Here is an 18,879-nt window from a genome sequence, read left to right as displayed (position 1 = left end):
GTTAGGAATAGAGATTATGCCAGTGCCCAAAATATAGCAGTTCTTCAGAAGTGTTTTGTTTCAGTTGCCCAAAATACATCTACTCTCCCATAAAATATCTTTTTTTCTATATCATGCTCTCAAGAGACAAAAATAAAGTAGACTTTGTTAAAAGTAACATATTTGGTTTACTCACAATCTTCATGTACTCAGCATACAGGTACAATGTAGTTACAGATAGCATTTGAATTAGTTTCCCTGTTCAGATAACACAGGGCATCTTTCTCACAATCAAGAGCAACATGAGTTTGCTCTTAACAGTCCAAAGTCTCCATGGTGTCTTTTCAGTCTGAGAATCTAATGGAGTCTGAGCTCTGAGCAGTCTCAGATCTGATCATGTGGTCTGCAGTCCCTCCCGCAACCTCAAGAAACATAGAGTAAAGGGAAGCTGCATACCAAAGCATACATATGCAATACAGTAAGCAAACAGAAGAATATATAAACAAATTACTAGTAGAAGCTTGAAGAAGGTTGCTATTTCCAACAATCAGTTATCCACATTTGGGGTTTTGACTTTTGAGGATTTGGTTATTCACATGTTTAATCTGTTATCTGTAGGTATCTCTAGGTTCTCCAGCATGACTGTCATCAGTTTCCAGTCCAGAGTCATGTTGAAGAATCTTCTTCTGAAGATTTCTAAGGAAATATAAAAAGTGGAGTTTTATTCATATTTTCTCTACTTTGAAGGGAACATTATACATGTTTTTAACATTAGTGGTATTCTTGGCCCAGTTTGCTTCAAGTTGCTGATTGCTTTGCTCCTTCTGTTTAGGACCGGTGGAAGGGGAAATAACTGTGACCCTTCAAAAACTCGATGTCGCCCAGGACAGTCTAGGGAACTACGGCTTCTTCACACTAATATACAACCAAGGCTTCGAGGTTGTGTTGAACAACTACAAGTGGTTTGCATTTTTTAAGGTAAAAACAACATTAATCCATCCTTGGTACTATTTTGCTTCCAGATTGCAGCAGGGTTAAAATATAGCTCCCAAGCATCTTTGTTGCATATGGCTGCCAAACAATTTCTGCTTTCTTTCTACAATTGTGGAATAAGCTGTCAGTCGTAGCAAGCTGAGGAGCAATTGGTGCTTAATCCTTTAAAATATTTATTTGCTCATATTAAAAATGTAGGCCAGCAATCAAGAACAATGCACAAATAATTGGCATTTAATCTTTAGGGTGTTCCAGGGCTAACTGAATTGGGCAATAATAAGAAAAATAAATTACATCTTTTCCAAAATGAATGTTTTTATGTTTAATTGGATAACTTCAAAGGTTGGCAGTCGCATATGGGATCAGCTTGGTGCAGCCTTCTTCTATCTTGTGCCCTCTGAAGGTATTGAACTACAACTCCCACTATTGCTACTATGGATCCCCTGGTGGTGCAGCGGGTTAAACCATTGAGCTGCTGAACTTACTGATGGAGTTAATGCCTTTTCAGAGCTGGAGAAGGGAGAAAGCAGGGGGCAGTGGCCCCTCCAACAACTGGGCAACATTGGGCATACTGTATATGCTGGTAATAATAGTAATAATAACAGGTGGATAGACTCCACTAAGGAAGCCACAGCCTTGATTTTGCAAGAGCTGAGCAGCCCCGTTGAGTACCTGGGGCAATTGCTATTTTCTTATTGAGATGGTTGCTATAAGTTGACATAAATTTGACAGCTATTAACAGCAGCACAATACAACCTCAAGAAACTATACTGTTGAGCCCTGCTAATTTAAAATTTTATAGTAATTTTTATTGCTAATTTTTGCTGCTTTCACTTCTCCCCTTCTTAAATGGCCTAACTATCTGTTTTTTGCTCAATCCTGGCTTCATCCGGGAAATAGAGAGGATCTGAAACTAAAGAAACATCTGGTCAGGTCAGCCTTTGTGCTTCAGTCTCTAAACTGAAGACGACAGCTACACAGAGCATAAAAAGTTACTTTTCTGAAGTAAGCAAATTCCTACAGTTTATTAGGAGCTTAAATTCAACTGGTTGGTGTGGTTTTCTATGTCTCTTCAAATCACCAATCAATGTATTATGACTCCATGAATTTGTTGTCAAAGGCTTTCATGGCTGGTATCACTGGGTTGTTGTGAGTTTTCCAGGCTGTATGGCCATGTTCCAGAAGCATTCTCGTCTGACCTTTCACCCACATTTGTGGCAGGCATCCTCAGAGGTTGTGAGGATGCCTGCCACAGATGAGGGCAAAACATCAGGAGAGAATGCTTCTGGAACATGGTCATATAGCCCAGAAAATACACAACAACCCACTCCATGAATTTCATAGGGTTTTCCTAGGCATGGAATACCCAGAGATAGTTTTTCCAGTCCCTTCTTCTGAAATAGAGCCCAGAGCACCATATATTCATTCTATGGTTGCCGAATCCAAGAATTAACTAGACTCATGCTGCGTAACATCCAAGATCAGGTAGGATCTGGTGGCTTGGGACCATAAATCCAGCTATTAGCCCAATCATAATGAGTTTATTTTTAGTCACTTGAATAAGTAAGGATGCCTTCCTTCTTAAATACTATGGCCTAAATTCAATTACTCTTCTTTACAGGACAGATCCACTAAACCTCTCAAACTGGGTTTCTTGCAAGCCTAGGATTCCACAGATATTTGGGACTGTACACACACATTATTTTTGATATAATAATCTATTTTTGATATAATAATTTCTATGAGGGGGTTCCCTGAGACCTGAACATTATTTCAAGGGCTTCCCAAAGGTGAAATGGCAGTTCAACAAGAATTTGGAAATGTATAATTTAAGTTTCTGTGGACTCACTTTAAATTGGACAAACAGATCTTTGCATTGTATGTCCCTTTTTGGGGAAAGAAATAGATTTGCATACATCGTAACAGTTGGGTTGCTATAGTCCCCCCCCCCCCCCACCTTTGAAGTTGACGGATTTGCATTGGTGGTTGTTTGATATTATTACTATTATATAAACCTTGTTTTAACTTCTGTTTTATCATCTTCTTATGTTTTAAACTGTGTATATTGTTTAATACTGTTACTTTTGTAACGTTGTGAGCCGCCCCGAGTCCCCACGGGGAGATGGTGGCGGGGTATAAATAAAGTTTTTTTATTATTATTATTATTATTATGAGTTTTCCGGACTGTATGGCCATGTTCCAGAAACATTCTCTACTGACGTTTCACCCTTATCTATGACAGTCATCCTCAGAGGTTGTGAGGTCTGTTGGAAACTAGGAACGTGAGGTTTATATATCTGTGGATTGTCCAGGTTGGGAGAAAGAACTCTTGTCTGGACCACTCTAAGAACTACCATGTCAGACTACACAGAGAAGCCATTGAAATCCACAAGCATGTAGACAATTTCAACAGAAAGGAGAAAACCATGAAAATGAACAAAATCTGGCTATCAGTATTAAAAAAATTCTAAAATCAGGACAATAAAGAGCAACATTCAGAAAACAGGGGAATTCCTGACATGAAACAATCATGGCCAGCTAAAACCTTCCAACAAAGGATTCCCCCAGGCAGGAAGCAGCCATTCAGTGCTAATCAAGGTAGCCAATTGCAACATTCACACTTGCCTAAAGCAGACAAAAGTTATTTATTTATTTATTTATTTGCAACATTTATACCCTGCCCTTCTTACCCGAGGGGACTCAGGGCGGCTTACAAAAATTAGCAAAATTTAATGCCCAAAATGCAATCATAAAAACATAACAATATAAACAGATCCATTAATAACTTTGTTAAAACACATTATAAAAACCTTAAAAATGTATATACTGTATAATTAATCCCATTCATCCAAGATCCTCATGCTTCATCCTTAAATCAGGCCAAGAGTTCTTTCTCCCACCCTGGGTATTATTCCACAGATATATAAACCCCACTTGCCTAGTTTCCAACAGACCTCACAACCTCTGAGGATGCCTGCCATAGATGTGGGCGAAACGTCAGGAGAGAATGCTTCTGGAATATAGCCATACAGCCCGGAAAACTCACAGCAACCCAGTGATTCTGGCCATGAAAGCCTTTGTCAACACGTTGTAACAATTCCCGTGAGAAGACACTTTTAAAATAAACATGAAAAAGAAACAAGAAGAATATTGTTTCCTCTTGCTAAAGTCATTGTTACTACTTGTAGTTTCATTTTTGAAGTACAACTTCATTGATCCTCATTACCAAGAGTGATGGTGAAAACAAACTTTCCAGTATTTTGACCAACAGTTTGTTAATATTAGTGTCACTCGTTTATATGTATATTGTGATATACGCATTTTAATAGTGTGATATTTTATCTGTGTATTTAAACCATGTCGCACCCTCCTCGAACCATGAGGAGAGGCAAGAAACAAATTATTATGACTTCTTCATTTTTCTGTAGAGAGATTTTTTTTCTAAGAGGCATACAAAAGTCCAGTAAAAATAAAACTATAAATGTTCATGGTATGAATACTAAGCAAATTGCAGCAATATACTGCACCACTGTACATAATAGACTTGAGCATCCATGGATTTTGGTGGCCTTGTGTGATCCTGGTACCAAACCCTAGCCAATATCATGGACCAAGTACATACATGATAGCTTTAAAAAATTAGACAAAGGCTAACATGCTTTAGTCTATTTATATATTTTAATGGCCTTCTTCAAAGGCTGCATACAAACAAATATAAACATAAAATGTGAAAGTGTATATTAAAATTAAAATCATTGGTTCTTTGAGGAATAAATGAAGAATTTGATCTTCTGATTTTGGAAATTCACTCAGGACTCTTTGGGTGTAATAATAATAACAATAATGATAATTATTTGTATTCCGCCCTATCTCCCCAAGGGGACTCAGGGCAGATTCGAGCATATACAGACACAAGACAAACATTCAATGCCTAGAAACAACAAGACACACATACACAACTCTGAGGGGTGGTGCTCATCTCCATTTCTAAACCAAAGAGCTTGCATTGCCCGTAGAAACCTCCTAGGTCATGTTGTTGGCATGACTGCATGGAGTACCATTTACCTTACTGCTGAGGCTATTGATCTACTCACATTTGCATGTTTTTGAACTGCTAGCTTGGCACACGCTGGGGCTAACAGCAGGGGCTCACCCCGTCCCACAGATTCAAACCACCAACCTTCTGGTCAGCAAGTTCAGCAGCTCAGTGGTTTAATCCGTTGCACCACCGTGACCCTCTTGCACTTCCCCTTTTCTCCCCCCCCCCCACTTTTTTCTTCTGGTCATCTATTTTAAAAAAAACTGTAACTCCCTAGAACTGAATTCTAAATATCTCATGAAATTGCCAGCCCCAGGATTCTGCAGAAAGCAATAAAAGTTGTGTCAGCATTCAATAATTATGCAATGTTCTTGTTGGTCGGTCAGTTCTCTCCAGATACCAGTGTACAGTCAGCCCTCCACATTTGCTGTGGTTGGAGGCACAAAACCCCTACAAAAGTGAGAAAAATGAATAAAAATCACATTCCAGTTAAAAATCTTTTAACTGGAGAGTACCATTTTCAAGGAATCTGTAGGTCCTCCAATGCAACTCTATTGCAGAAGTTGACTCGTCATATTGGAGAGCCAAGAAATTAATACAGAGAACATATTGATCAAATCCGCAAATGTGAAACTCAGAAATGTGGAGAGCTGACTATATTGTGACAGTCTGCTTACTGCTTTGCGAGTCCTTCTTTCTTTTTCTCCTCCTAGTTTGTTTAGTGGCTGCTCACCCTGGGCATTCTCTTCTCTCCTTTCTGTTGTTTGTTCCACTCGACTACTCATGTCTTGCTCAAGGCTCTTGGGTTTGCCTCTGTGATACATTAACATATCTCATAGGGGCTTTCCTTCTTCTGTCTCTGTGATAAGGTTCAGGAGAGAGGAGTGCGTAGTGATGGCTTGTGTCAAGTTTTCTTTCCATGTATTCTACAAGCCATTCGTAATGGAATCTCCAATTGTGGCCATCCACCAAACTTCAGTTGCCATCCCTTGATATATAATACGCTAGAATGTAGAAAAGTTACCTTTTGGTAGTGAATCTTTCAGAATGCTCCAGCCAGCATGACTAGTGGTGAGTAATAGCTTCCATATTGGTGGACTTGTTTTTGCCTGAACTTGTAAGAGATGTTCTAAGAGCAAACCAACTTATGAAAAAGGATGCAGCATCTTTTCCCCTGATGTTAAGTCCAGTCATGACCGACTCTGGGTTGGTGCTCATCTCCATTTCTAAGCCAAAGAGCCGGCGTTTTCCGTAGATACCTCCAAGGTCATGTGGCTGGCATGACTGCATGGAGCGCCGTTACCTTCCCACCGGATCTACTCACATTTGCATGTTTTCGAACTGCTAGGTTGGCAGGAGCTGGGGCTAACAGTGGGCACTCATTCCGCTCCCGGGATTTGAACCTGGCACCTTTTGGTCCGCAAGTTCAGCAGCTCAGCGCTTTAACGCACTGTGCCACCAGGGGCAGCATCTTACATAGATCATTTAAAATTTGGATTGAATTATACAACACATTTCCTAACCCCACTGAAAGGGAAACAACCTACCCCTCCTGGTCATGCTGGCTGGGAGATCCTGGGAGTTATGGGAAAAAAGTAATTTCCCCAAGTTCTGTGATACATGGACTTAAGGTTGCTGCACTGCAGCTGAATTGTTCAGAAACTGGTGATGCCTCTCTACATCTGATTGCAATTCAAGCATTTTTTTCCTTGGGAGCTCAATCTAAGTATTATTTCTGACTTGGAGATAATGGCACTACTATCTTGCTTTGGAGGCCCACCAGTGTTCCCAAAAACCCGATAACAAGGTGACGGTTGAAAGATATGACTAAGCTGATGCTTATTAGCACATATTTCACTGCTAGCTAAAGGAGAATATGTCTACCCCGCAGTGCCTCCAGGCGTGAGGACATGACCTGCACACATATGTTTGCTCTTTCACATTCTTAACAGCAGAGGAGGAAGTCAAGACCCAGTTGATATATTATACTTGCAGTGGGATTTCTTTTGACAAGGTGTGGGAGCATGCACCCTTCCATACTATATCTAGAAGAATATGTGGTACGGACTGGTGATATGAAGGTATCCTAATTCCTCCTTTCCTCTTACAACAGTTTATTTATTTATTTATTACATGCATTTATACCCCGCCCTTCTCCCCGAGGGGACTCAGAGCGGCTTACATTCTGCCACGAGGGCCAGCAACAAATATACTATAAAACAAAACAATTAAAACATGATTAAAAGTATACAAAAATTAAAACGCTGCAAGACAGCGATATTGCACCATCCTCAGTCATTCAATACTGCTACAATTACAGATTTGCGACCCGATTACATCAGCCAGTGAGCTTATTCGCTGAATGCCTGGCTGCAGAGCCAAGTTTTTAGTTTTCTTCTAAATCCCAGGAGGGATTTCCAGTTCTGACACAGTAGTCCATCTTTCTCTGTCCTCTGCCTTCCTTAAATCCCCAAATAAAATAAAATTGGGCCTTTGATGACTGCTGCCTTTTGGATTTCATGGGATTATATCCACTTTCTTTATTGATCATACTAAGGAATTAGAAGAGACTGTTTGGCCTGGAAATGGTGCCAAAATAGGGCAGGGATGGGCTTGTCTACAGGAACCAGAGGTAAATAACTTAAGGCACTGGGGATGACTGACTTCCACAGTCTATTCCCCTAAGATTCCCAACATGACGGTTTCCTTTTTTTAAAGTATGAATTCTTTCACTTTCTGGAAGATTTAAATGCCTCTCTGAAGACCTAGGTGACTTGTCTTATTTAGGCTGAAATATACTGGCATTTGGGGTTCAAATAACTTATCTGAAATTAAATTTAACCCTAGAGTTCTCCGCCTTGGCCCTAAATGATGCTTTTGGGTCACTTTATCCCATTTGAGCAACTCTGTCTAGGAAGTTGTCTTATTTTAATCAACCCATTAAACTCTATCAAGCATGATACTGGATGTCAGATGCTAGGGTACGGACTTGCATTTCAGGTGGAAGGTTTCTTTCTGCCTCATCTAGAGATACAAAAGAATGAACATTGGCATACTGTGCTGACACCCAGAATTTTTAGCCAACTTTACTATAGTTTTCAAAGTGATACTGGGAACTATAGTCCAAAAGTAAAATTTCCAATCTCTTCTACCACCAAGCTACACCATTTTATGAGCAGGAGTCAGAATGTCACAGCTGAGTTTTAATTAATCAATAGCAAGATAAGTCAAAAGCACGTTTAACATATAAAGAAAACTAAAGTCTTTTAAGATCTGGCCACAATAACAGAATTGTAAAACACAAACTGAACAACCGTGAGACACTGCAGAGGTTAAGAGTATCATGAATGTATACAAGCAAAGGAGTACAGAGACAGGTCAGGGACAACAAACAATAGCCAAAGGTAGCCAGTAGTCAGATATCAGGAGATTGTCAAGATTCGTCAATCAATCATGGAGACATGATAGCCATGTACAAATATGTGAGGGGAAGTCATAGGGAGGAGGGAGCAAGCTTGTTTTCTGCTTCCCTGCAGACTAGGACACGGAACAATGGCTTCAAACTACAGGAAAGGAGATTCCACCTGAACATCAGGAAGAACTTCCTCACTGTGAGGGCTGTTCGGCAGTGGAACTCTCTCCCCCGGACTGTGGTGGAGGCTCCTTCTTTGGAGGCTTTTAAGCAGAGGCTGGATGGCCATCTGTCGGGGGTGCTTTGAATGCGATTTCCTGCTTCTTGGCAGGGGGTTGGACTGGATGGCCCATGAGGTCTCTTCCAACTCTACTATTCAATGATTCTATGAAAGACCAAGATTCCAGGAGTGCAAACTGAAGTCAGAGTTCAGAAGTCAAATCAAGTAATCAGAAATCTAAATTGAAGTCCAGAAGTCCAAAGGCAGGAAGTCAGTTATCATGATGCAGAAGTCAGAGCCAGAGATTCAGAATACAAGCAAAAATTCAGAAAGCCAAGGTCAGAGTCAAGGTGCAGGACAAAGATATGTTTGCTCAGTAAAGCAATTCCCCAGAGGCTTCTTTATTTGGAGGTCTCACTTGGAATTCATCTCATCCAGCCTCCACCTTTAATCAATGGAGCTTGTGGCTCCTTCTATGTTCCAAAGGCTGATTATACCTTCTCAAGCTTGCTGGGAAGACCCTTCCTCTGCTGGGAGACCTGCCTCCACGAGCAGCCGAGCCACACCAAACAGACTGCTGGCCATGGCATCCATCTCGGCACAATATCCTCCTGATTTAGAACATACCCATCTTCTGAATTCCAGCCAAGCATGGTTTGTTGTAACAAACACATGGCAAAAATAAACAGGAATCTTGGTATTGGATTCTGATTTGTCATGTAACTTTGAATACAGCAAACTACAGTTCCTTGTGGTCAGATGCAACACACAATTCATTTGGTGTGGAAGTAAAAACAGACTTTTGTGTGTTTACTTAGAGGGGAATTGGAGGCCTAACAGATTTGAAGTGTTGCCACAAACAGTTATTGTGTGCTCAGGTAGTTTCTGTCTTGCCACACATGGAAGATTCATTCATTCGGGTTTCGATTTTTCTCCCCCATGTGATTCTGACAATTTTCGCCTGCAGCTTTAATGTTCTGCCTGGTTGACATGAGGGATGTGTTCAGGGAGGTCTCTGTTGCTTCTGTATTTTCAAAAAAAGGTTATAATTTAGTTCCTAGACATGATGCAAGTGGTCATCACAGCTCTAATGTGTAAACGTTCCAAAAGCCTTTGCCCTGAAGCTCCACTGAGTTGCCTTTGGTTGATCTTGATGGATTTGGAATGGCATTCTGGAACTTCATACTGAGAAAGCAATCACATAAAACATGACAGCTTCTCTCCTCTGTGCTGTAGGCCCTTTTATTTGCTTGTTGGTCTCAGACGTGATGAACAATAAGGTTGCCAATTGAAGCTTCTCCTCTCTCTTGTGATAGTATTGCAGTGTGAACTTCAAGCAATAGCCACTTGAAGAAAAAAACATTTACATGTAATTTTTGGAAGAAATGTCTAATTGAATTTCGAGTTGAATCATGCCTTAAATGTAAGGCAGGTGTGAAGAACCAAACTTCATTAGCAATTTTATTGTGCCATGCCCTGACATCTTCAGATAAACATATTTTTACATATACATAAGTATGTACACAGAGACCATTGACATTCAGGTGTTTGGGACTATTATTTCCATTATACTTTACAATTAGCCATACTGACAGAAGTTGATGACAATTTAAGTCCAACACAGCTTGGAAGGCAGAATTCTTGCTTTAGTGGGTTTTTTGACATCTTTTGCTGGGCAGATCATTCACACCAGAAAATTTGGAAAGAAAGGCAAGGATTCAGAGCAGATTTAGGAGTTTGGGAATTGGAGGAGGTCCCTACAAGATTAGAACAAAGAACAATCCAATCCATCATTCTGTTAGCCAATTAGATGGCTGCAAAGTTTCTCTAACACAGGGAAGATCAAGTTCTGAAGGTCCAGGGGCTAGTTTGGTCTTCCCCAAGACTGTTCTATACAATGTGAGCTCCATATCACCGGGACTAATACCCCTGTTTTCATTTATCCACATCCAGCAAAATATGGCCTCTCTATGCATTTTTGGATCCTCTAGCATGACTCCCAGTGAGAAAAATTGAACCCATAGTTTCTCCTATGCAGTTGTGGAAAACAAGAACTTGAGATATTGGGGATTGGGGGACTGGGGAGCATACTTTGTCCATGAACTGCACTTGATAGCATGAATCAAATTGCTATTGAGTTGTCATCAAGAGAGCGTTTTTCTTAGATGGTCACAGTCATACAAATCATTAAAGGTGTACAATGCAGATTCCAAAGGTTCCCATGATAACATACATTTGAAAGTTGTTTGAAGAACCATATTTTCCCATATGAGTCTGCTTAAACTCTTGAGATCCTCCAAGGAAGCACTCCAATCTATCATACCACTTTCACAGGCACCTTTGGTGGCAATGCAAGAGACAAATGTTTCTATGCTTTCTTTGGAACTGACTCTCTAGATAGGCAGGGATGATTTCTTCCATCATGTCTTTTCACTGGCAATTTTTTCCTCTTCCAGCAATTCTTGTGAATGGATTGGTGCTATACTTTTAAAAATCTAACTAATGTTTTAATTGGTTTTATGCTGCAAGTTTCATTTTTCAGTCTTGACCTTTGCATTTTTAACTATATGTGCTTTTATTGTAATTTTTTGTCTTTTGTCAGCTGCCTTTGTTCCAGTTTAAGAGAGAAGGAGGATATAAACGGATGGATTTCTGGCAGATATCTACCAGCAGCAATGGCATTTGTGTAGTGGTTAGAGTATTGGACTAGGAATCTAGTAGGTTAGGGTTCAAATCCCCATTCAGCCACAGAAATCTATGGGGTGACCTTGGACAAGTCATAGACCTTCAGAGGAAGGCAAAATTCCTTGGAATAAATCTCACCAAGAAAACCCCATGATATAGCATTGTCACACATCAGGGTTCACCTGAAGGCATATAATATCAACAATCAACATGGGCTCTAATTTTTTCTACTTGGGTGCTGTTGGATTGTGAAGGATAGCAACTGTAGTATCTCTGTAGGACACATGCCAGGCTGGTGGGGCCTGACTTTCTATGAACTAGATAAATGTGCAGAAACTGCTACATTTATCTGGGGAGAATTTTTGGTTGTCTCTCTGTGGTTGCATATAAAAGAATATAGAGAACTGCCTTTAATTAACCTTTTGTCCCAACTGGAAGAATATTGTATCTACATCAAGGTATGAACCATAAAGCTTCCAAAAGTTGTTGGACTGCAAGTCCCAGCAGCCCTTGCCAATATGGCAAATAATGGGAATGCTGATAGTTGCAGTTCAATAAATGAAGGGTCACCTGATTCTCAGCCATGTTCTAAACTGATCAGTGGTGGCTTCCCAGGATTATATAAAGTGGTCTTTGTCAGCTCTGCCTAGAGATAGTGGACTATTGAACCTGGAACCTTTTACCTGCCAAGCATGTGTTCACTTGTATTTTAAATCAAACCTGAATCACATTCTTTTCCCTCCTCCCTCCTAGTATAAAGAAGAAGGCTCCAATGTAACCAGTTACTGCCATGAAACTTTACCAGGATGGGTCCATGATGTGCTAGGCCATAATTGGGCATGTTTCACTGGACATAAGATCTCCCCTTCTCCCTCTAGTGTTCGTGTAAATCAGCTGCCTTTTGGGAAAACACACAGAAAGTGAGTAATTTTTTTTTTGCTCCTATATGTTCATAATATTGTAATTGGAATCCAAAGATCTTCTGAAAAACTAGGCACTTCTGATTAATCATGGCATGTTTTGAATCTACTGGTCATAGAGGATGTAGTAAAATCAGATATCTTATTTTCAAGATACAGCCAATATCTTGCTTACTACTGAAATTCATCCTTCCCCAGATAGTTGCCCTAGGTGTGTCAGGCTACAGTTTGAATCAGCTTAAATGGAGTTAACAACAATTGAGAAAACAACAATTATCAGCAATGTCAAATCTCATAGCTTTTCGACCTACTGAACCTTAACCAAGATACATATAGTTACATATGGGGCTTTTGCTGCTTACCACAGATCTCTGCAGAAGACCTATATCAACAATTTCAACTTCGTGGAAGCCATCAACACTGTCCAGAAGTCTTGGAAGGCAACAACCTATGAGGAATATGAAGCCCTCACCTTAGAAGATATTGTTCGGAGAGCTGGTGGATTGAGTTCCAGATTTCCAAGGTAAATGCATGGTTGTAACCCTTTAACTTAGTTGGGAGCCCTCGGTGGCGTAGTGGATTAAAGCCTTGTGACTTGAAGGTTGGGTTGCTGACCTGAAGACTGCCAGGTTCGAATCCCACCCTGGGAGAGCGTGGATGAGCTCCCTCTATCAGCTGCAGCTCCATGCGGGGACATGAGAGAAGCCTCCCACAAGGATGGTAAAAACATCAAAAACCATCCGGGTGTCCCCTGGGCAACGTCCTTGCAGACGGCCAATTCTCTCACACCAGAAGCAGCTTGCAGTTTCTCAAGTCACTCCTGACATGAAAAAATAAATAAATAGTTGAGATAAAACTAGTAGCTGAACTCTACTGTTTTAGATAACTTAGACAGACCCCCCCCCCCCCATGATATTCAAGATAATTGCTAGCTTGGATGACTTTAAAATGTATAAGAACGAATCTACACTACAAAGTTGTAACAGATTCATTATCCGTCATTCTCATGTTGAAATCTCTCCTGTGGGATCCTGGAAGTCATAGTTTGGTGGAGTGCTTACAATTCTGTGCTAGAGAGCTCTAGTCCATGCTAGATAGCAGTGGTCCACTCTGGTGATCTCTAATAAGAGAATTCCAAGTCTCTCGCCAAGCCACACTGATAGTTTAAGTGGTATCAAACTGCTTTGATTGCAATATGGATACAATTATGACTAACGGATGGATGGAAAATGTGTTAGTGACCACAAACTGGATTGGTGTCTGTAGGGGATATCTCAGGTTCAGAGGTGGTATTTAAATGAACTCCACCTGGGGGCAGGAAGGGTGGCTTGATGGTGTCAGAATAGAAAAGATCTCTCCCAGCCAGAGACGTTTAGTCTTGTATGTGAAGAACAAGATGATGCTTTTCTATTCTGTGTACAAAAGCCAACTGGACTGTCTTCGGCACAAGTTGGACTGGTAGCTGTATCTTACTTTAGTCCCAAACAGCATCCTCTATACCACACTCATGCAAACTTGCACCTTCCAAGTGTTTTGGACTTCAGCTCCCACAATTGGAGTTGAAGTCCAAAACACCTGGAGGGCCAAAGTTTGCCCATGCCTACTCTATACATGAGCCATCAGGCTAGCATGAGGGGCACAGGACAGATTGAGGGGCACGTGCAATACAGGACAATTGTTGGGTCACCCGGGGAAACAACCTCCCAGCATCTGCTGCAAGTGGTGATTACCTTGGAATCCCCAGTGATGGAGCCAATCTTATAAGTGCTTGATTTGTTAATTGGAAGTTGAAGCTAGACAGATTCAGAGATGAGGACATGTAGCAATGGATTCTAACTACAGGAGGAAAGAGTCCACCTAAGTTCTTCCTGATGATGAAAACTGTTCAACAGAAAATACACTGCCTTGAAGTATGGTAGAGTTTCCTTTTTTGAATTTTTTAAACATATGCTGGATACTTTAATTTTGTCTTCTTGCATGGCATAATTGGGTTGGACTGTATGGCTCTTGTGATTTCTTCCTGCTCAGTGATTCTATGATCTTGCAACCTCCATCACAGCAGAGAAATCGAGTCACTCCAGTGAAGTCCAAATGTGCTTCCAGTTTGTATGTGTGTGTGTGTGTGTGTGTTGTAAGCACATATATGTCTCATTGGCCCTGTCTACCTTTATTTCTATGTCTGTCTATCTGTCTATCTCTAGTGTACATATGTGTGTGCACTTTTTAAGACTGCATAAGTGTATATTTGTGTTTTACTCTGTTTCTGTCTCCCTGATTTCTGTGTGTCTCTGCATCCATATATATCTCCTTTTATATCAATGTGAGTGTCTCTGTCCCTCCCCATCTGCTTGCTCCCCCCTCTCTCTGTCCATTTGTATATCCCTATAAGTATATTTTGTCCCCCTCCCCCCCCCCCACGCTTTCTGCACATACACTTTACTCTGTGATTAAGACTCCCAGATAGTTAACACTCTTATATTTTGGTCCCTCATCATATTCTGCTGTATCTTTATGTTAGACTTCTGATGCTGTCAGTTTGATTGATTGATGTCTCGATAGTCTGCCCAAAATAGTGCTTAAGGCACAGTAACAGCATGCAGATTAAACACATGATTTTGATTAAATGATAACACCAAAACAAGTTATAAAACCAGTTACAAGCATGGCAACAAAAGACATAGATGGCACCCAGCTGTTTAGACTTCTTTTTTTCTGTCATAGATCTTCCTACACATCCAAGACCTGACTAAATTGTAAAGTTGCTTTTGCTTGCTGGTAGGAGAATAAAAGGGATTATACTCATCTGAAGGGACTGATGTGCCTGCTAGGTTTAGGTTCAAGGATACATTGCCGGCTGCTCTCATGGGGCATTACCATTAGAAGAGTATTTGTGGACCCCGTGATTCGCCCTTTGGTGGCCAACCTATCTTTACACACTCAACCATCTGTTAGGCCCAGAGATAATAGGATGTGTAGTCCTCAGCATAGACTCCCCCCTTTAGAAAAGTCTCAATTAGAGACTCTGGCCCAATCATTTTCCGTACCAGACCAGCAACTTTCACCCTCTTCAACCTCACTACGTTTTTCCAGTAGGCCCCATTTATCCCCTTCTTTTGAAGTAAAGTTAGATGGTGTGTCTAGTAACCTTTTGGATCCAGGGAGCTGACTAGATTCTCTTAAGGATGCTCCAATTGAGCCAGATTCCTTGGAGGGTGGGGAACAGGCGGGGGGTGGCTCCATCGAGGTCGTGTGGGGGAGGAGGAGGAATTGCCGTCAACGAATTTCCAGGGAGAAGCGCAACAGGGTTCTTGCGACCCTGGAGAAGGATAGGTGTGGTAGCCTCCATGGTAGCCCCTCCCGGCTGAAGGTCCTGCTGTTTAATGCCAGATCCGTCAAAGGTAAATCATCTATTATCCAGGATCTAATCATGGATGAACATGCGGATCTGGCCTGCATCACCGAAACCTGGTTGGATGATCTGGGTGGGGTTAGTTTTACCCAGCTTTGTCCTCCGGGTTTCGGGGTGCATCAGCAGGCCAGGCCAGGAGGGCGGGGAGGTGGCGTTGCGGTGGTCTTTAGGCAGTCCATCGCCCTGGTCAGATGCGTCGCTTTGCAATCGGTCAGGTTTGAGTGTCTCCACTTGAAGGTGGGTACCCGGGACAGTTTGGGGATTCTGCTGGTGTACCGTCCACCCCGCGACACAGCAGTCTCCCTGCCTGAGCTAGCAGAGGTGGTTTCTAGCGTGGTGTTGGGTTCCCAGCGCCTGTTGGTGCTGGGCGACTTCAACATTCACGCTGAGACCACCTTGACAGGTGCAGCTCAGGAATTCATGGCCGCCATGACGACCATGGGTCTGTCCCAAATAATATCGGGTCCCACTCATCAAGCTGGACATACACTCGACCTGGTTTTTGTTGCGGGCGACGGTTTGGTCGGAGTGGAAGAGCAAATTATTCTTCCACTGTCATGGTCCGACCACTATCTGATCAGTTTAAGACTAACCGTCTCTTCCAACCTCCGCAGGGATGGTGGACCAATTAAGATGGTCCGCCCCAGGAGACTTATGGATCCTGAGAGATTCCTGAGGTCTCTTGGGGATCTGTCTACCATGGAAGCTGACGATCCTGTCGATGCCCTGGTCACTCGTTATAATGGCGAGTTGTCCAGGGCAATAGACACGATCGCTCCTGAGCGTCCCCTCTCGCTGCGTGGAGTTGCCCCAGCTCCCTGGTTTACTGGGGAGCTGGCGGAGATGAAACGTGCAAGAAGGAGACTAGAGTGCCGCTGGCGGACAACTCGTGACGTATCTGACCGAGCACGGTCTAGAGCCGCTATTAGGGCCTATTCCGCGGCATTGCGGGCAGCCAGGAAAGTTTTCTCGACTGCCCACATCGCGTCTGCAACAAATAGATCTTCAGAGTTGTTTCGAGTTGTTGGGGAGCTCCTCCACCCTCCTCAGGTCGGGGGAGCACCCGACATCTCGTCAACTCGGTGTAGCGAGTTTGCTCAACATTTTGCAGACAAAGTCGCTCAGATTTGTTCCGACTTAGGCGCCGGCCTTGATGCATTGCCAGATGAGGTAACCGAGGCATCTGTCTGTTCGATCTTGTGGGATTCGTTTCGGCTTGTGCAGCCTGATGATGTGGACAAGATTCTTGGAGCGGTGAGGGCGACCACCTGTGCCCTTGACCCTTGCCCATCTTGGCTCTTAAAACAAGCCAGTGGAGGGCTAGTTGATTGGTTTGTGAGAATAATCAATGCCTCTTTGGAGCAGGGCATATTTCCATCTGGCCTAAAACAAGCTGTGGTGAGGCCTGTTTTGAAGAAAGCCTCCTTGGATCCGGCTAACCTCAGTAACTACAGACCAATCTCTAACCTTCCATTCTTGGGCAAGGTCTTGGAGCGGGTGGTTGCTTCCCAGCTCCAGGGATTCTTGGAAGATACGGATTTTCTGGACCAATCGCAGTCTGGTTTCAGACTTGGCTACAGTACCGAGACGGCTTTGGTCGCCTTGGTGGATGACCTCCGCAGAGAGCTGGACAGGGGGGGTGTGACCCTGCTGGTTCTCTTGGACATCTCAGCGGCTTTCGATACCATCGACCATGGTATCCTTCTGGGACGTCTCTCCGGGATGGGCCTTGAAGGTACTGTTCTGCAGTGGCTCCAGTCCTTCCTAGAGGGCCGTTCCCAGTTGGTGAAGCTGGGGGACACCTGCTCGGACCCCTGGCCATTGACCTGTGGGGTCCCGCAAGGTTCCATTTTGTCCCCCATGCTTTTTAATATCTACATAAAACCGCTGGGTGAGGTCATCCGGAGTTTTGGAGTGCGGTGCCATCTCTACGCGGATGACACCCAACTCTACTCCTTTCCACCTAATTCCAAGGAAGCCCCTCGGATACTGGACCAGTGTCTGGCCGCTGTATTGGCCTGGATGAGGGCGAACAAGCTGAAGCTCAATCCTGACAAGACAGAGGTCCTCCAGGTCAGTCGTACATCTGATCGGGGTATTGGGTGGCAACCAATACTTGACGGGGTTGCACTCCCCCTGAAGGCGCAGGTCCGCAGCTTGGGGGTCCTCCTGGACTCTGCGCTGACACTTGAGGCCCAGGTGTCGGCCGTGGCTGGGAGGACCTTTGCACAACTAAAACTTGTGCGCCAGCTGCGACCATACCTCGAGAAGTCAGATCTGACCATGGTGGTCCATGCCTTAGTTACCTCTAGACTGGATTACTGCAATGCGCTCTACGTGGGGCTGCCTTTGAAGACGGCTCGGAAACTACAACTAGTACAACGATCGGCAGCCAGGTTTCTAACTGGGGCAGATTACAGGGTGCGCTCAATGCCGATGTTTAAAGAGCTCCACTGGCTGCCATTTATTTTCCGAGCCCAATTCAAGGTGCAGGTTATCACCTACAAAGCCCTAAACGGTTTGGGACCCACCTACCTTCGAGACCGCATTTCCCCCTATGAACCCGCACGACCTCTTCGCTCGTCGGGGGAGGCCCTCCTCTCGCTTCCACCAACTTCACAGTTGCGGTTGGTGGGGACGAGGGAGAGGGCCTTCTCCGCCGTGGCCCCCCGGCTGTGGAACTCGCTCCCCAGGGAGATTAGGCAGGCCCCTACCCTACTTTCTTTCAGGAAGAGCCTGAAAACTTGGCTATTCCAGAAGGCCTTCGTTGACTGATCCTTGTGGGATCATGTTATTTACCTATTAAGCAGTAGACCCTCTGGATTGTTTTTAGGATTCATTCAGCACTTTAAGTATTACACCTGCTGTATAATTATCCCTCCCTGATAACTTGATATTGCTTTGCACCTTGGCCTGGATCTTTTGACCCAAATTGGGATTTTAATATTATTGTGTATATTGACTTTTATGACTGTTTTTAATCATGTTGAAGTTTTACTGCTCGGTTTAATGTTTTATCTGATTTGTGCTGTCGTGTCTGGGCATGGCCCCATGTAAGCCGCCCCGAGTCCCTCCGGGGAGATGGGGCGGGATATAAGAATAAAATTATTATTATATTATTATTAAGCTGTGGAGAGTACAATTGGTAGCCTTACTGGTGATGAATGAATAGAACAGGGTGCAGAAACAGATAATGGAAGGATAAACTGATGGATGGATGTA

General features: G+C 43.0%; 2 protein-coding genes across 2 annotated transcripts in view; both read left to right on the top strand.

Annotated features, from left to right (window-relative positions):
• Window positions 1-18,879, top strand: part of grm5 (glutamate metabotropic receptor 5) — a 1,174,932-nt gene that overhangs the window by 344,818 nt on the left and 811,235 nt on the right. The window lies entirely within an intron of this gene.
• Window positions 1-18,879, top strand: part of ctsc (cathepsin C) — a 39,440-nt gene that overhangs the window by 6,958 nt on the left and 13,603 nt on the right. Inside the window, exons 2-4 of the mRNA XM_003219351.4 lie at window positions 812-957; window positions 12,082-12,248; window positions 12,616-12,771. Of these exons, the coding sequence (XP_003219399.2) occupies window positions 812-957; window positions 12,082-12,248; window positions 12,616-12,771 (469 nt within the window). The remainder of the gene's footprint in view (window positions 1-811; window positions 958-12,081; window positions 12,249-12,615; window positions 12,772-18,879) is intronic.

The sequence above is a fragment of the Anolis carolinensis genome, chromosome 3, assembly GCF_035594765.1.
Source record: "Anolis carolinensis isolate JA03-04 chromosome 3, rAnoCar3.1.pri, whole genome shotgun sequence".
NCBI lineage: Eukaryota > Metazoa > Chordata > Lepidosauria > Squamata > Dactyloidae > Anolis > Anolis carolinensis.
This window is presented reverse-complemented; position numbering and strand designations above follow the sequence as displayed.